The sequence below is a fragment of the Asterias amurensis genome, chromosome 13 (genome assembly GCF_032118995.1).
Source record: "Asterias amurensis chromosome 13, ASM3211899v1".
NCBI lineage: Eukaryota > Metazoa > Echinodermata > Asteroidea > Forcipulatida > Asteriidae > Asterias > Asterias amurensis.
In genome coordinates, this window is record NC_092660.1 from 3,601,361 (window position 1) to 3,621,105 (window position 19,745).

At 37.1% G+C, this 19,745-nt stretch overlaps 1 protein-coding gene and 1 non-coding gene across 2 annotated transcripts in view; both read right to left on the reverse strand.

Annotated features, from left to right (window-relative positions):
• Positions 1-215: 215 nt before the first annotated feature.
• LOC139946612 (dynein axonemal heavy chain 2-like) overlaps positions 216-19,745 on the reverse strand; it is a 78,310-nt gene continuing 58,780 nt past the window's right edge. The window contains exons 66-81 of the mRNA XM_071944326.1: positions 18,835-18,961; positions 18,172-18,257; positions 14,426-14,526; positions 13,734-13,848; positions 13,374-13,464; positions 11,942-12,067; positions 11,100-11,291; positions 10,164-10,355; positions 9,108-9,292; positions 8,380-8,437; positions 6,713-6,877; positions 5,720-5,836; positions 5,028-5,177; positions 4,269-4,445; positions 2,955-3,180; positions 216-2,132 (exon numbers count right to left, since the gene is read on the reverse strand). Coding sequence (XP_071800427.1) covers positions 1,978-2,132; positions 2,955-3,180; positions 4,269-4,445; positions 5,028-5,177; positions 5,720-5,836; positions 6,713-6,877; positions 8,380-8,437; positions 9,108-9,292; positions 10,164-10,355; positions 11,100-11,291; positions 11,942-12,067; positions 13,374-13,464; positions 13,734-13,848; positions 14,426-14,526; positions 18,172-18,257; positions 18,835-18,961 — 2,263 coding nt within the window. The 3' untranslated portion in view covers positions 216-1,977. The remainder of the gene's footprint in view (positions 2,133-2,954; positions 3,181-4,268; positions 4,446-5,027; positions 5,178-5,719; positions 5,837-6,712; positions 6,878-8,379; positions 8,438-9,107; positions 9,293-10,163; positions 10,356-11,099; positions 11,292-11,941; positions 12,068-13,373; positions 13,465-13,733; positions 13,849-14,425; positions 14,527-18,171; positions 18,258-18,834; positions 18,962-19,745) is intronic.
• Positions 8,170-8,243, reverse strand: Trnas-aga (transfer RNA serine (anticodon AGA)). The gene has a single exon. It is a non-coding gene; the product is annotated as a tRNA-Ser (tRNA).

Sequence of the window (19,745 nt, forward strand, 5' to 3'; positions counted from 1 at the left end):
TGTGAACTTGTCAAATTTGAATGAACATGTTCACAAGGCCTTGTGAACCTGTCAAATTTTTGACAAGTTCTGTGAACACATTTAAATTTGACAAATTCACAAGGCTGTAGCCTAGTGAACATGTTAAGGCAAAATTTGACAAGTTCACAGGTTTTATGATTGCAGTAGTTGATTTAGACGCAAATAAACCTTTGACAAATCATAAATTTGTTAAAGCATTTTCTCCAATGCTTTATTTTATTGTAGATTAAAACAATGATTTAATGTCAATTGGAGTCAAAATTGATAGTGTTCTCAATAACAGAATAGCATTAAATAACAATAAAATTATTAGTCGATGTCCTGATAAATTATCTCTGTCAATTCTTTTTGTACTCATGTAAGTGTCTTAATTTTTGTCAAAAACAGTTCTCAAAATTAACACATTAAACGAAATGGGCAAAACAGCTTATTTTCTTATCACTTTACTGTATGCATTAATGTGGATAAGCATTTCTTGACAAAACTCTTACAGTGACAAAAGAAGCAAGATTTGCATCATACAGGAATAATAACATTAAACAATATCGTTCGTAAATAAAAACTGGAAGTTCAACATCTTTAACTAAGTTTGATTTACAGAGATTCTCCTACTCTGTTTCTGTGCACATTCCTGTAGAAAAACACTTAAAGGGAAGGTACACGTTAGGTAATTACTCAAAACAAATATTAACTTAAAAACTGACTTGAACGAGCATTGGGGAGCTGTTGTTACTATGGTTTATAATTTCCCACAATGTTTTGTAAAAAAACATTGTGGGAAACGACTCTCTCTGAAGTAACATAGTTTTTGAGAAAGAGGCAATTTCTCACTGAAATAATAAAAATCTGCTAGCTAGAAGTCATCTGAAAGCACACAAATTCATCCAACAAGGGTGTTTTTTCTCGCAACTCCGATGACCAATTGAGCTCAAATTTTCACAGGCTCGTTATTTTATGCTTATGATGGGATACACCAAGTGATAAGACTGGTCTTTGACAGTTACCAATAGTGTACCTTCCCTTTAAGCAAACATACATAAATGTAACAGCAATCACACTACTTCAAATCCATAATAGTAGCAAATAAAACAGTCACAGCACAGTGTACGTTGCAATGTCAACACATGTTAACATGTTAATTAGAGGTTGTAGCAAACAAGCTTTGTTTCAGCAAACAGCTTCACTTTCTTTTCCGTTTTTCAGTTATTTATCTTTCCAGTGGAAAAAAAACCAAATATATATTTTTCGCACAGAATTGGTTAACAGATAATTTTATATTCCGAACTATTATATCAAAGCTTGCACAGATATGACTGTTGATTTTAAAATTATCTTGTACGGATATTCTAGACTTGACTTGGAGAGCCTCATACAAATTTCACCAAATTATGAAAGAACGACAGATTATTATCTATAAAGGCATGGAATTACATTACATAAAATAACTGTATTTACAAACTGAATGACAATTTGTCATATCTCCAGAACTTTTGATGTAAATTAAAAATGTTTGCCCTTTTGTAAACTATATGGCTATTGGGTAGGATTCGAACTCAGACAAAACCCAGTTTGGACTTTTCCTTCAAGTCATGTACAGTTGTATGAATCATAAGTGAGGAGAATTCTTTGAGAATGTAGGTTCGAGGATGTCCCCATATTTAAAAGCGCCCTCTAGCAACAATTTTTAAAAAGACTATGTTTCAAATGATGCACGTTGTGAATTAGAATAAATTATATTCTTTCCCATTTGTGTTACATAATCAGTAAGTTTTTGCTTTGTCTCTATCGAAACCAACAGGATACGATTAATAATGAATGCTGAACTGTTACTTATTAATACTTTTTGTTTTGGATGTATAATTTATACAGCAAAACACGTCGTACTAAATGAACAAAATTGTCGAGGATTACATTTATAAAACAAGGTAACAGTGAGATGGCCAACTTAAGAAAAAATTAATACTCCAAACTCATGAGAAGTGCAGTACCTCTCTTGATCCAATGGTCTGCGGTAAAAGCTCCTGACTTGAGGTCAATGCTGACAACATAAGAAGCTCGTCCAGTGCTGCCTGCTCTGTTAGGATAGTAATAGCAGGGGCACGAATACATCCCTACAAAGAAAATACATTAATTTATGTTAATTTTAAACTTGCAAAATGTGGACTACTGATACACAGGGGCGCTGATTTTGCCCTCACTGAAATTAACAAAGGTAAAGCCCATAAATAATTGCAAATAGGCACCTCAACATCATGATACAAATAAAATAAAATATCACCATGTTGACGCATCCATAAAGCAAGACAGTTCTCAAAGAACAAACTCTTCCTGGCAAGTAGATACACACATGGTGTTACCGCAAATATTTTCTGACGCTTCCAATTTCACAAATGCCCAAATTGTCGGGCAACAAGTCGACTTGAGGTCGTCTACAAGTCGTACTTGTATTTCAGTCACTTCTTTATTTGTCTGCCCAGAGGGGGCAGATGCCATCATTATGATTATATTGCATTTGAAAACATTGATTGATCCTCTCCATCCAATGCGCCCCCCCCCCTAAATTATCAGGTTTCTTGTTTGCACTGCGCTTAACCTCAAGTAAAAGGTACAGTTGAAGGTGTTTGCGGTATTCGGTATGCTGTGGTCGGCTATGGTCTTCTTCTTTTATTTAAACATGGGACCTATTTAACAAATGTGAATGTAACTGTCCTGCCGTCGATTTCACAAAACTCTTTCTAACTTAAGACTAATCTTAGGACTTAGGACGAGTCCCAACCCTGCACTGTAGCATGCAGACTTAAGATTAATCCTAAGTTAGGACGAGTTACTCATCCTAACTCGAGATAAGACGAGTCCTAACTCTTTGTGAAATCGATGGCTGGTGTACTCTTTTTGCTGATAACTAATAGTCAGATGCAAGAAGTGAAACAAACCTTTTCCGCTCTTTTTCTTGTTCTCGACAGGTTTGAAGTGGACGGTTGGGATGGGACAAACCAACTGCATTGGTTTTGCCTCGACCAGACATGCATTTTTCTTGTCCCAACCTGCTCCCTCAAGGTGCAGTCCTTTGACGTATACTCCATCCTTCGGGGGCTCCATGATGTTATTGTCATCAACTGTAGACACCACAAACTCCCATGACAAAGAGTCAACAGAAATCTGCAAATGAAAACAAAGTAGAGAATAGAGTATTGTTGGTTACTAACAGAGGATGGAACTCGTGCAAACCCATGGACAAAAATACCCACGTGAAAATTCATGGTAAGGCTAGATTTGATTCCTTGCCTTTTGAAGACGATTCAATAAATTCCAAGCCTTTCTAGCTACATTATGATTCAGTTGGTGGCCGTGTCGTGGCCGAGCAGTTAGAGCACCTAATTCAAACTCTGGTGTTTCTGATCAGCAGAGTGTGGGTTCGAATCCCCAGCCGTGACACTTGTGTCCTTTAGCAAGACACTTAACCATTGCTTCGTCCTTCGGATGGGATGTAAAGCAGTTGGTCCCGTGTGTTGTGTAAAGCACGTAAAAGAACCCAGTGCATTTATCGCAAAGAGAAGGGGGTTTACCCCGGTGTTCCTGGCTGGATTGGAGGCATATTGCGCCACAGCACCTTGTAAACCATTACATGGTGATATGTCATGGAGTACATGTACATGTTGATCTCATAATTCCAAACCTAGTCCCACATACCTTGCAGGAAATACTGTATGTTTCAACGCTTTGAGATGCCCTTCGGGTGTATAAAGTGCTATATAAATATCAACTATTATTATTATTATTAAAATTATTAACTGATTCCTAGCCTTCTTAGCTAGTATACATGTACCACTGAATATAACTAAACATCTACATTATAGTTTGCCAAACAATTTGATCTTAACTTTATAAACAAGAAAAGAATGTTTAGACCGTATTGAATGTGACGTCACGCGGCTCAAATATCTGACATACAAGATGGCGTCTGTGCGTGTGTGTGCGTGCATGTGCCGTAGAAATCAAACCGGGAATGTTGCGTGCTGCGTGCTTCGATGATGTACGCGTTTGGACGCGTATACGGTTTGCCCTACAAGATGGCGACTTTTCATAACAAAAAGGGGTTATTCAATACGGTCTATTAGTAGGAACAGGACACCATTCCAACAACCAGCAATGATAGGTTGAGGGGTTCCAGGCCCCAAAAGGTGTCTTTATTTAAAAGCTTTGGATTCAGGCTGAGTTTGTTGATAGAATGCAATTGTAATGCTCACATTATTCTGTCGAGCTGAGGTTTGTAATACAGCAGTGAGGTACCCAGTGGGGAAGGTAAAAGCAGACATCCAGTAGATGACTGGGGGATGTGCAGTGCTTGCCCACTTCTCAAACTGGTCCACACGCAGCACAAGATCACGAGTCCATGAACCGAGTGACTTCAAAGAAGGGTAGGCCTGAATAAAAGACAATTACATTGGAATTGTTTATTACAACAGCTTGTATTACCACAAGTTAGCATTTGTTTGATTTCAATCCGCAGGATTTCTAAGTCATTTTTATTTTGTGTTTTCATGTGTGAAAGTTTAATGTTGAGGGCGCCCTTTGCAAAGATGCTGAACTGTTTAGCTTATATAGTTTAAATAACAAGCCTATGAAAATTTGAGCTAAATTGGTCATCAAAGTTGCGAGAAAATTATGAGAAAACAAAACACCCTTGTTCCACAAATTTGTGTGCTATCAGATAGAAACAAAAGACTCCTACAGTAGCTAGAAATCTGTTATTATTTTAATGAGAAATTACCTCTTTCTCAAAATCTATGTTACTTCAGAGGGAGTCGTTTCCCACAATGTTTTATACTACTAGCAGCTCTCCAATGCTCGGTACCAAGTCAGTTTTGAAGTTAATGTTTGTTTTTGAGTAATTACCAAACGTGTACCTTCCCTTAAAAATGAACAGTGTTTCTTAATGGTATATTTGATGCAATTATTACATCTAATCGTCATTGAACAAACTTGAATGTTACTACACACTGTACCTTCTCCCACATTGCCGGAACTCTTGCATCGTTGATGCAGTTGAAGATTTCCTCCAAGTCGGATGACATGACAACTAAACCTTTAATACCTTTCTCAAGATCGACTAGAGAAGATCGAATAATTTGCAGGAGGGTGTTGTATCGTTGGATCTGAAATGAAGCATAAAGGCCATGGTTAGCTGATGCTGTATACAGATCGTTTTCTTCAAGTACGCGCTAATCCTCCAATCAGGTTTGCAGAATGGAGTGGTGATAAAAACCTATATTGCACGGCTAATATCTCTACCAGGCGTAAAACATTATGAGCTCAGAAAGTATGACTTATCAATCATTTCTCATAAGTCAACAAAATTTACATGACTGGAAATGCCATAAATGATGATTGATGATAAAATAAAAACTTGTTATGAACAATGCACTTTCCAAGCAATATTTGCTAACCTAAGTCCCTAAGGCCACAAAATGTATCAGCTTTTATAAATTTTTCATCCAGTGCTGACTTTGCAACACACAAATTTTCCAGCCAAACAGCACGTCAAAATGAGTTTTTGATAAAGTTGTAGAGTCACATCCTTTAATAAACTTTTGCTGTGGCGCTGCAGGCAAGACCAGAGGATAAAAAAAAAGAAAATTACAAATTTTTCATTTTTTAGCAAATTGCAATCTTTGATTTTCTTCTTGAATATGTATACCTCTTGAAGTAGGACGACATTGAGTGGAGATGGGTCATCTTTCAGGATCTTTGCTGTGCCTTCATAGTCTATATCAGGTGGAATTTTCTCTAGAACATCAACGGCAAGCTTCTGGACCTAATGATATAAAATCACAAGGACAGAAACATTTTTAATTTCAGTTGCTATTAGTGTAGTAGTGTCTGTTAGGATTCTCCGTTTACACATTCAATTAAAGTTAATCTAGTTTGGATACCTGTCACAGTCATACTGTAAAATTAAAATCATAGGTTGCCAACTTCCATCGCTTGATGAACTGTATCTCTCTCGAGTTAAAAAATGAGCCCTCTCTATAGTAGATGACAAGTTTCACCCGGCACATGACCTCTTTCAGCCCATGCGATCTAAGAATCGTTTCCGTTCAATTAAACCTGGATCCAACCGTACTTTGCAGAGTTTTTATTCCACAGCTGTTCGTGTTCTAAATGACAGGTTTTAATCATGAATGTCTGTTTCTGATTTTAATTCAATTTTCCTGTTTTTATCTTTTGTATTTCGCCTGTATATTGTAATACTTTTCAGAGATGTTAATATTATATTTCGATGTATTTTTGTATAAATGGTAAATTTTTAGTGTAATTTTTATGTAACATATTTTTAGACACTCAAAACCAAAACGAATTTCACTGTACAAATATTTGTTTTTTACAAGTGACAATAAAACATTATTCTATTCTATTTTTTTCTATTCTATTCTATACAAGGTTAAACATATTCATTTGTGATCGAGCTTCATATACAATACTTTGTCATTTTTGTTCCAACCCAAAATAATGTAGATAACAGTTCCACATGAGTAATTGTGTTGAACTGTGCCAACAAAGAGGACACTGTGGGTTATCACCGAATCATGCACAAAGTACTAACAGTAAAACAAAAAATGGAATTCCTGTTGAGATTAAAATCTTTCAGAAAGATTTGAATGTTGGGAAATCCTGATAACTTAAGTCCTACCTTACTCTCTCGGCTTTCTCCTTGTTTGACTGACACTTGCGGTTGAAGTGATAAGAGTGTATCGAATAACATTCTCGTCTCAGTAATTTGACTCGCAATATCTGCATTTGGGTGTTGTCCAAAACTTTCCGGATGGTCTACACCAGGCAGCATGCTGATGTACTCCTGATGACAACAATAATCATATAAACATGTAGGTCCAGTAATATAGGAGGATTAAGTGCATACTTAAGGCCCGGTCACACAGGCCCCGATAACGAGAAAGAAAAAAATGCACGCCCTCGATTGTATGAAATGCTCCACGCAGAATACGCCCACGCTCATTCAACCAATCGGGGGTGTGCATTTTTATCGTTCTCGTTTTCGTTAACGGGGCCTTTGTGACCGGGCCTTTAATCAGGTTTATGAAACACGGGAACCATGCGTGCATCCCTTACAGTTTGTATACAAACAAACAGTAACACAAAGTGCAGCTTGGCTTTTACAATGCGATCCCTGAGTAGACAGGGTCATGTTGAGTAGACAGGGTCACGGTGTGGCTTGTGTTCATTTGGGTCTAACTGACCCCGCCAGCGCCTCTGATTGGAGGAAAGTTCCCTACATAGCAACAGCATTGGTTGTGCACTAAACTTTGTCTTTAGCTTCGCCATTACAGCAAAACACACAACATGCCGTTCAGGCTGCTTGTTGTTTTTATGTCATTCCCAATGGACATGTAAGTAGTAAATACTAGCTGGTTGTAAGTAGTAAATACTAGCTGGTTAGGTGTGAGACTGATGTGTTTTTTAGCTTGTAGGTTGCCCTAACAAAGTGCAGCTTTCAAGCAAATGACTGTCACCAGAAAACTTTGCAATAATGAAGAACCTGTACAACACATCCATTTTAGTCAATACAAACACCCCAAAACTTGAAGTGAAACTATAGGAATCGGAATTGGCCAATATGATGGTTAGTTCTACATGTACTTTGGTATTAAAGGAGTGCTGCTGGTCCTACTAAGTGTCTTGGGTCGATTTCACAAAGAGTTAGGACTAGTCCTAACTTAGGACTGATCCTAAGAGATATCAAAAACTTAGAGCTAGTCTTAAGTAAGGACGAGTAACTTGTCCTAAGTCGAGATAAGACTAGTCTTAACTCTTTGTGAAATCCACCCCCGGTGTCCTTGATGACTTCATGCAAAAGGATGTCCTACATGTACTTCACTAGTGTCAATTATATTACATGTTGATACAAGTTTGAATGTCAATCTTTTGAAGAGCAGCAGAAATTTTTTAGAGTTGTTATTATTCCCATATTATTTAAAGGATAATATCTTACTCTAGTGACAAACACACTGGAAAAGACCACAACAATTTTAAAGAATATTAATTTTTTTGATTTTTTCACCCATATACACCGATGTGTGTAGCACTGTTCACTAAGTACTTTCCCGAGTTCTGTGAAAAAAAACACAGGCATTTTACTCGGGTGGGATTCGAACCCACGACCTTTGCAATTCTAGAGCAGTGTCATACCAACTAGACCACCGAGATTGCCCGGTAGCTAGAGGGAGTTCGAATCCTATGTTTTACCAACGGGTACTGCAAACGATTTAATAGATGTTAAATTTGCATCGGGGATTAAGAATATTAATTTTAAAGAACACAAATACAATGTAGTTGTTGTACCTTGTAAGTTTGTAGAGGCCCATCTTTTGGAATGTAGTAAGTCTGCAATGAAGACAGCCTGTGTTTGGAATATATAATCAACATTCATACAATGTTTTCAAACTTTTTATACAATTTATTTACTTAATTTTGATAAAATTATTTGTGTCAAGTAAACTTAATAACATTTGAAATCACAATTACCTATTGGAAAGTTGTTGAGTAGAATTATAGAAAATGTAAACATAACAGGTCACATGAGCAATGTGAGGTATTAGTTTGACTAGAACTATCAATTTATTTCTGATTTATTTATTAAAGGCAGTTGACAATATTGGTAATTGTCAAAGACTAGCCTTCACAGTTGGTGTCTCTCAACATGGGCAAAAAATAACAAACCTGTGAAAATTTGAGCTCAATCGGTCATCGAAGTTGCGAGATAATAATGAAAGAAAAAAACACCCTTGTCACAGGAAGTTGTGTGTGTTTAGGTGGTTGATTTCGAGACCTCAAATTCTAAATCTGAGGTATCGAAATAAAATTCATGGAAAGTTACTTCTTTCTCGAAAACTATGGCACTTCAGAGGGAGCCATTTCTCACAATGTTTTATACCATCAACCTCTCCCCATTACTTGTTACCAAGAAAGGTTTTATGTTAATAATTATTTTGAGTAATTACCAATAGTGTCCACTGCCTTTAAAAGGTATAAAGAATATTGTAACACTAACAGTATCAAAAGTTACTCACTTGTAGAATGCTGTTGTAAGCACAGCCTCACAAAAATACTCATTTATGTAGGTGATAAGAAGACGTCTATCAAAGTCATCTGTGATATGTCCTCCATAGTTGACTCCAGCGATGAGATACTTGAGAGCGTCCCACGGCGTCTCTTCATATTCATCCAGGTAGATACTCAACAAATTCTCAGAGACCTAGCGTATAATCAGAATGAAGTGTATACTAATATTGGACAACAATTCTTTTATCAGACCTCACTTTATCTTTTGCTAGTTATTTACATTTAAGCAGCATGCAGCATAAGAGTCCAGCTTTCTCCAGAAGACGATCAGAGCATACGGATCAAAACGTCGAGTTGAGACCAACGGCTCTTTTCAGAACCACCCCAACTCATTAGAGATAGTCATTACATGGTGTTACCGCAAGCCTTTTCTACATCGTGTTTCCATCATACAAAAGTTCAAATCCTACTTATGTACATTCAAATGGAAGGAACAACATTGTCAATGATGAAATTTTAGTACTATCAAAAACTGAATTGTACATAAAACTTTTGGAGAAATTAAAATTTTAAAACACCACACACAAATTTCACCTTAGAATTGTTTCCCCATTATTTACACATGTTTTCCATGCGAGCAAAATGGTTGCAAGCTCACAAGGAGCACAACGAGAGTGACTCAGCGTGCAATAGTACTTTTATTTGCTATCACGTGACGGACAATCCTCCAATTAAATGGCAAGGATCTGCTTGGGTGTTATATAATACTTCATAATTAATCAGAAAAGATAAGGAGAAAGGAGCGAAAAAGGGCTAGTTTTAAACAGCTGTCGTTGTTATCAAAGTGTCACATTGGCAGTGTTCAAACAAAATATTGTCCAAGCTTTTGCACAAAAAAAGAAAATTTGAAATGTATCACAAACTTATCTCAATACTACTGGTCTTTACCGGAAAAAACTATTATTAACTACTATTATAAATTATGCTATCCTTGACTTTTCCTTTGATACTAAATAAGTTTGTTTTCATGTAGTAGATTTCATAACAAAATAAAGACTACTCACCTCAAAGTCAGAATTATTGAAGCCGTACATGATGTTCCATCCAAGCATTTGAAATTTGCGTCTCTCTAAGAGAACAGAGTGAAAGAAGCAGAGTGCAAACAAAAGCTTCTTGTATTTCTCGGGCTTCTGACATCGTACAAATTGTTGCTCTGTCACCAGATGGTACAAACGCTTCATGTTGGCTTTTATTCCCTGAAATATAAAATAAAGAAACCAATTCCTATGTTAACAAATACTCTCTTTTAAATCAAAAGTTTTGCCCATTCCATCGAACACATTTAACAGTAAGAGTTGTCAGAGATGTTTAGAAAAAAAAGACCAGTATTGCAACTATGTGAATTATTGAGTTCCCCGAATCTGGCTTACTTCATCGGCATCCAGATTTGTTGTTAAATTCTGAATAATCGTATTTTTGTTTACTCTGCTGCGTGCAGCAACACAGAATGCATTTTCAGATTTGTCTAGATTGGTCAATTCTGAACAGATTTTATTCCTCAATTGAGATGTTGATGATGTGAGGACAGCTGGCTTAACAAACAGCCAGACAGACACAATTCAAGAAATCATAGAGTGATGGCAATATGCTCAATGTTGTATTTTTAATTTTTTTTATTTGTATTATTCAAGACGCTTGACGTACAAGGCCTGAAGGCCAATTCAAGGTGTGGGCAACGGCCTCTGGAAAAAATAATTGTAGCCCACACCTTGAAGTGGCCTTCAGGCCTTGTGTGTCAGGCGACTTGCATAAAAAAACCAAAAAAAAAACCAGACCTAGATTTGTATATAGGGCCTAAACCCATAAAAATAGAAATATTAAAAATACAAGAAATCGCTCCATCAATATGCATTGAACCAAGAGCAATTAGCAAATGTAAAAATGAGCAACTAGCAGATGTCAAAATGAGCAATTAGCAAATGTAAAAAAGAATTGCTCACCTTAGGTGGTTCTGTGGTCATCTTTATTCCAGCTTGTAAGATCGAGATTGGAAACTCAGGGTGTGGGCTGCTACTTAACCACAGTCGAAAATCTGGATGTGGTTCTTCTACTTGCAGTTGTTCAACTAACTTGGCCAATGCAGGCATCCAGCTCAACGATAAATGGCAGTTGGCCAGAAACACCCAGTTACCCTACAATAAATAAGACACACACAAAAAACATTTAGCTTTTTAGGGGTTGGTGTTAAGATGTCAAATTTCAAATATCACACTATATTTGAAAGTACTCCGTAAGATAACCTTATAGTGTGAAAACAACAATAAGCTTGGGCGATATCACGATATTATCGAATATCGTGATATTAACTTGGAAACGATTTCGATATCCGATCGATTTGGTTTTAATCGAAATATCGATATATCGCGATATCGATTAAATATAGCAATATCGCGTTGTATTTCTTAGCTGAGACATCATGCACCCCATAGATTTGGAGTAAAACCAGAAGAATAGGTCATTAGAACACCTCTCTTATGCTATGACTGTCTCTTCTACAACTTTCAAAGGGAGTTTGAAGACTGATGGTGTCACATTTAACTGACCGCGATATATTGTCGCCGATATATCGTTAATAAAATAAATCGATATCACCCAAGCTTAAACAACAACAGTTTCAGCAACATCCCAAACAGGGAATATGTGCGTTAACCACTTGATTTAGGAAGAGATCTAAGGGAGCGTTAGTAGCAAGATAAGCAGGTAACTCATTTTTTTTGGAGGGAATGGTTTTACTCTACTGTTTCATATTTGAATAAACTTCCTATAAAATGGCAAGCATCACCTCTCGAACACCTTCTTTAATCATCCGCGTTGCAATTGGTGCCTGCCCTTGACCCAAAGAAAGTGCATGAAATCGGTGTGCCATGTCACTCTGCTCTGCCAGTTGAAGAAGCATACTCGTTGGATCCTATAGTCAAATTGAAAAAGAAACCCAAAAAAAACAAGCAGTTTTTATTTCAGTTTTTATTTTAAGGGTCTATGTAACTTTTGTAGGACAAAAAACACAATGTCCACAGATTTACACTAAACTTACACAGTTTGAAGATAATGATAGTAGAAAGCTTCCCTGAAAATATTACATGCTGAGGTGCAGTAGTTTTGGGGAAATGAGTAAAACAATGTCATGGAAATAATTTTCGTCTCATGAGATGAAAATTATTTTAACCATTTACAATAATATTTTCATGACATTGTTTTACTCATTTCTCAAAAACTACACAACCTCAGTAAGTAATATTTGAAGGGTAGCTTTCCACTATCATTATCTTCAAACCCTCTAAGTTTAATGAAATCTATGGACATTTTGAAAAAGTACCCAAATCCTTTAAATGCAGCGTTACAGGTATAGAGGTGTGAATGATTTAAATAATAAACATATTATTACGATTTCATACTTCCAAGTTACCACTTAACCTGCAACCTGATATGTTTTCTTCTGCTTAAATGTTCAAACTAACCTGTCAACCAACTAAAAATCAAATAAGAAAACTTTGTTTTTGCTCTTGAAACTGAAAAAATGCAAGGTACAAGGTTTTTTTGAAAGACAGGCTGGAAACTCGGGAAGTGTGGTTGTGTGTGTATTGATGCTGGGAATATCGGGCAATAGACTTGTTGAATTATTGTATACAGTTAAATTTATACTAGAACAGGGAGTTCGTGCAAAGTCAACAGGAAACAAAAGCTGTAAATCCAAAATGGCTTTAAATTAGCAAGTCAGCCGTCGATAAGGCTAGTGCTGTCTTGAAGAACTTGTTTAGGTTGGTTACATGGGTTGTTTATTTACATGGACAACATTGTATACTCTTTTATAGGGAAGGTACACGTTTTGTAATTACTCAAAGCAAATATTAACTTAAAAACTGACTTGGTAACAAGCATTGGGGAGCTGTTGGTAGTATAAAACATTGTGGGAAACGACTCCCTCTGAAGTAACGTAGTTTTTGAAAATGAGGTTATTTCTCAATAAAGTCTGTTATTCCTTTCTGAAAGCACACAAATTCGTCTAACAACGGTGTTTTTTCTTTCCTCATTTTCTCCCAACTCTGATGACCAATTGAGCTCAAATTTTCACAGGTTTGTTATTTTATGCATATGTTGAGATACACCAAGTAAGAACAATGGTCTTTGACAATTACCTTCCCTTTAAAACAACTTTATAAGTATTATAACTATCAAATAATTATAACTATTAAAGAAGTGTATTTAATACTAACCACTCCAGTTGTGAGAACGAATATAAGGGGTGTCTTAGTGTTGGAATCATCCAAAACAGCTTTCATGTCAAGAACTGGGGGCTCCACAAACCTAGTCACACAACAAGCAAATAACACAATGGATCAAACAAATTTAACTCATACAAATAAAACTGACATACAAATAAATTCACATGGATAAACATTCATCATTATCACAGTAGTGGAATTTGACTAAGATGCAAGGAACATTTTCTGGCTGGAAGGCTATTAAAAGATGTTTCCACAACTTTCTAATAACTCGCACCACTCTTGGAGATGGAGAAAATAACAGATACTTGCATAAAATGCAGAGATTTCAACTTGTGTGTCTTTACTTACTTGGATCCTAGATTATTGACAATAAATGAAGTGGCACAAAATGAGACACGGTCAGGACGTAGCGATCTTATTATCAGCATACGTTGCAGTTCATTACAGGAGCTATCCCATTCCCCTGTGAACAACAAAAAACAGCATACTAATAAATAGGGAAGATTACATAGTTCTTATAATGACAGTCTTCTGGATCCTCGATTATTGACAATAAATGAAGTTGCACAAAAATGACACTGTACCAAACCTACCTTAGGGGCAGTGTCTTTATTACTGATGATGCCCCTAAAGCTCTGGAATGCCCTGACAGTCTTCTGGACTACCCTATTTACTGTACCAAACCTACCTTAGGGGCAGTGTCTTTATTTCTGATGATGCCCCTAAAGCTCTGGAGTGCCCTTAGTCTTCTGGACTACCCTATTACCTGTACCAAACCTACCTTAGGGGCAGTGTCTTTATTACTGATGATGCCCCTAAAGCTTTGGAATGCCCTTACAGTCTTCTGGACTACCCTATTTACTGTACCAAACCTACCTTAGGGGCAGTGTCTTTATTTCTGATGATGCCCCTAAAGCTCTGGAATGCCCTTACAGTCTCATTTCTAAAAAAATACAGCACCTAATACGCAACTAATATTTTAAGGTACGCTTTCTACTATCATTATTTTCAAACGGTTTGAGTTTAAGAACTTTTCATACCTGGCAGAGGAGCCGTCTCTGGCTCTGAACTTGTATACCAAACATGCCAGTCACGTGGATACTGTTCAAATGACTGAACTAAGCCATGAAAGTTAGCCAACCTGGAAGAAGAAGAAGATTTACTTTAGATACTACCCTCTTGGTTTCAACACATATTTTCTTTAAATAATAATAACAATAAGACTTGTAATGCGCACGTATCCACCCTGCTGGGTGTTCAAGGCGCAGTAAAAACCAACAACAAAACAAAACAAAACAAAGAAAAACAGACACAACAAAAGTAGTCCTTGAAAACCTGTGACATAAGATAAGTTTTGAGAAGAGATTTGAGTGTTGTGGTACAAAGACAAGGTCTAAGATTGAGTGGTAGAGAGTTCCAAATGCGTGGCGCAGCTGAAGAATAAGACCTGTCTCCCCATGAGTGTTGAGACTTGGGTTAATGAGAAGAAGCATGGAACTTGATCGAAGATTCCTTGATGGAGTGTTAACTTGAAGAAGTTCAGAAATATAGAGGGGAGCCTTGCCATTAGGTGCTTTCTTGACAATGAGCATCAGTTTGAAGATGATTCGTTGAGAGATAGGGAGCCAGTGAAGTTGTTTCGGAATGAGGGTGATAGAACAGGATTTCCTAGACAGTGTCACAATGCGGGCAGCAGTATTTTGGAGGCGTTGAAGTCGGGAAATCTGGTTGTTAGGAAGACTGTAGAGAAGAGCATTGCCATTGTCAAGGCGAGAAGTAACAAATGCGTGAATGACCTTTTCAGCGGCACTTTTGTCCAAGTACTTACGAATCTTACCAATATTCCTGATGTGGTATGATGACAGACGAACGATGTTGTTTATGTGTGGTTGAAGTGTCATCGATGAATCAAAAATAACCCCTAAGTTCCGAGCTTGCAGCGAGGGAGCTATCTGAGCATCACCGATGGAGATGTATGGCACTGAAACCTTAGTTAACTGTTGACATGACCCAAATAGAAGGAACTCTGTCTTATCATCATTCAACTTCAGGAAGTTTTGTTGTGTCCAACGCCGAATCGCTTGGATGCATTTTTCAAGTCTTGCAACAGATGCATTGGCGTTTTCTTGAGAAGATTTAAACGTGATGTATAGCTGAGTGTCGTCTGCATAGACATGGTAATTCAGATTAAATTTCAGGATGATGTCACAAACCGGTAAAGTGTTTAGTGTAAACCACTGCGGGCCGAGTACAGACCCCTGTGGCACAGAGTAGTTCAAAACAACAGGGTCGGATATCGCGGTGCCAATACATACATGCTGAGTTCTACTGAAGAGATACGATTTGCACCATGCTAGGATCGTGTCTTCTATGCCAAGGTGAATCTGGAGCCAAGAGAGAAGGATGTTATAATCAACAGTGTCAAAAGCAGCACTCAAGTCTAGCAGGACTAGTGCTGTAAGGTTACCATTGTCCATTGCAGAAAGAATATCGTTGCTCACACGGAGTAGTACAGGTTCTGTCCCCGGGAAAGGCTTGTATGCTGACTGGAACTTGTCGGACAGGTTGAAAGCATGAATGTGATCAGAAATGCGTGATGAGACTACTCGTTCGATGACTTTTCCAAGATATTTTAAGTTTGCAACTAATCTGTAGTTTTTGAATACATCCTTGTCCAGGTTTGGTTTATTGATGAGCGGCCTGATGTAGGAAACTTTGAGGCTATCGGGGAAACAACCGGAACTGAGTGATTCGTTGACAAGATCAGTGATATAGGGTACAAATATATCAATGTTTTGCTTCATCATGGATGTTGACACTGGATCCAGCTCGCAGGATTTTGAAGGAGATTTCATAATAACCCTTTGGATCTCAGCAACAGTGGCAGGCTCAAACTTTAAAGCCAATTAAACAATATTACTAAACATACTACACAACATAAAAGGTATTTAAAGGAAACAAAAAACATTTACCTCACCATTTAGCATTCGATAATCACGCGTCATCCAACTAACCTGAAAAGTTTCATCATCCTATGTAATCATGTTTAAAAAAAACAAAGCTGCAAAGCACTTTGTTTCATTTGTGGCTGTGCATGTTTTTACATGTACACACACTTATTCAGATTCCAAAACTCCATATAAGAACCAAAAGCATTTTTTTTGTGCATGTGTAAATGCATTATTTTAGAAGGAAATATACCAAGTGGAACTAAATTGAGTTAATCAAAATTAACGCAAACTTTCATTCAGATTAAAATTGCCAAATAATTATTTCAGACAACCATAATCACAACAAGAAAAATAAATCAAACTAATTGTACTATTTAATCCACGAAACCTTTGACTCCTTACATATGAAAACACTATAACATACGCTCTGGAGGGAATCATCATCATGAAATTTAAAAAGTTATTTCACCTTGCATTTCAAGACAACTTGTGAAACGCACATGTAGGTAATAAATAAACAAATCAAACACAAGCTGTTAAAACCAAAAACAAACAAGCCATTTTAACTTACTTTTATATTTTTAAATAACTTTTTAATTCTAAAGGTGTCAAGTTAAATTAGCCACGAGAGCTTCGAAAGTCATTCTTCGTAACTGTTGTGGTGAAACAAAGGTTTTAAACATGCAGAATCGAGACAGTTTCAAACACTTCTCATTGAAAATATTTAAAGCAATGAAAGTAAAAACAATCGTAATAATAATCAAATCAAACACAAACAGACCAAATGCTGTGCAACATAAACTGAAACTGATTAAAAACTTCTACAATGAAACTATACTTACTTGCTGTAGGTACAGATGCAAATAAAGGAAGAAGCAGAATATGAGTGAAAAGTTAAACAGTTGTATTAGTATTTATTTGAGTCTTGTAGCAAGAAATTTCTAGGGTGAAAATGGAAGGCCTTTAACTATAATTTGCAGTAGAAAGAACATAACTTCTGTTGAGCTACATAGTCCAGACTACTGGCGGCGGAACAGGGGGAGCCATTGCCCACCCCCCCCCCCCCCGCCACTTTTGAAAAGTGTAGATTTGCCCCCCCCCCCCCACCCCCTCCCTCCACGTTATATTGAGCTTGTAAAACAAAAGGTTTGCTGACAAACAGGGTTTGCTGAAAAAGCAATTTATAGTTGGTGACAACGGTTGTAAAATGATGAAACGATATTTCGCCGGCAGATCATAACCCCCATCCCAATGCTCTGTTGACGCACACACAGACACTGACGACATGATTGAAACATTATATTAAGTGTTAATAACCTAAATGTTTATCATGCTTTCATAGCCAGCAGTCCACGGTCGTGACACCGGAACTAAGACTCGTGTCCGCAGGCTCTATAAAAAAAAAATCATCCCCAAAAATAAATAAGTTTATTTATTATTAAAGTTGATTCTTATATTTAAATCGATAGTGTTACCTTTTCTTTTTTCTAATTTGTGAGCCTTACATAACCTGTGGGCATACAGTCAGTTAGTAGACTAGATAGACTGGCAATGTAAGACGTATTTTTTTTCCCCTAATCTAGCTCAATGTCCTCATTATCTTTTGGGACCCTTGAAGTACGCTTCAAGTCTATGTCAGAACTTTTCAGTGCAGAACACAGAGTACAAAATATACTACATGTAGGTGAATCAAAGTAAATTTTAAACGCACCTGTTCAACTGTAAACAAGTTTTTACTAATTCATGTCCTTAAATAATGGCCGCTGACAAGACAAATTCACAAAACCTCCTCCCCCCAAAAAAAAAACCAACACAAAAATGTAAAATGAACTTACTTATCCAGTTCAGTAATGTTATCCCAAGATGCATCAGCGAGCCAGCCAGAGCATGGGTTATCCATTTGTTCTTCACGATCCAGCACCTACATGTTCCAAAGTAACAAAATAAATCATTTTAAATAACTACGCAATATTTGTCAGTACTAACATATTTTGGGGCTAGGATACTTCCTTTTGTACAATCTATGTGATTTTCTGCAGTTCCAAGAACAAGACCAATTGTCCAACTATTAAGCACCCAACTAACTAAAACTGGTCAGGAGTCTCCTGACGATGACCAGAGCAAGCTAGTCGAAACGTTGAGACCAATTCAGAACTGACTCCGCGGCAGTACAGTTAATTACGATCCTATAAGCTAAAGTAGTAGTCCAGTCTATTTTCTATACCATCCCCCCTGGTAATAGTTAAAAACGAAAGAAAGTTCTTTTCAGAATTGAGAAGTCTCCCGAACCTCCGTTTATCTACCCCGCGGCAGTAGAATAAACTAAGACAGTTCTCTAAGAACAAACTCTACCTGGCAAGTAGATACACACATGGTGTTACCGCAAACATAATATACATTGATACCTCACCATGCAATGCCTCGAAAACAACCAAACTAAGAGAGAAAACAAAATATATAACAAAAACAGGAAAAACTAGCAAACACAATAAACTTACCACACCACCCCGTAGAAAGAAGTTGTATTCATCCATGTTTAGTTTACCGGCAGCTTCCAAAATTTTGGTACACATTTGAAAGGAAAAGAGGAGCTTGTGCTTCTCAAACAGACCTCGACATGTGAATCTAAACATAAAAGTAAAGTGTTAACAAGTCAATGGCAAACTCTCTTTTCTTTTTTAAATAAGGGAATCAATGTGTGCAACTAGTGGTTAAATCCCAACGAGGCCTGGTTCTTGATAATTTTACCGAGGTGAAGTCGAGGTAAATTATCAAGAACCAGGCCTCGGCGGGTCGGTTTTAAACCACTAGTTGAAAACCGATTCAACACACTTTGATTCCCATTCATAAATACCTTTTCGGTCGAAAACTTCACCACTTTTTGGTCAAAAAGTAAAATAAATGCAAAAAATATAATTGTTTGATGATTTCTCTCAACACAACACCTCTCCAGCTATGAAATGGTAAAGCCCTCTGCCTCCCTCAGATAAACAACTCCTCATAAGGGAATGCTGTGCGCGTCAAAGAAACTGTCTTAGAAGAACAGGTGCAAGCTTGCGTGTCAGGCCCATGCTTCAACACTTTTTACTGGTCATAAACAAAGCTTTATACACACCCTAGTGATGCGCTCTCCATCAATAGGAATAGCGAAACTGTTGGAGGTTGATTTGTTACCAACATTTTCATTGATCTATTTGATAAGACTTAATGGCACACAAGGGAGCAATATTATGTGTTATCAGGAGCTCACCAAAACAAGTTCCTTTTAAGCCCCCCCCCCCCACCCAATTGTTTCTTGATAATAAGTGCATTTGGAATAGCACACCTTTCATTCTGAACACCTCAATGCAAAACTGCAATTCTGATGAAACTCAAAAATTGACCCTTACTTCAGTGTACATTTGCGATC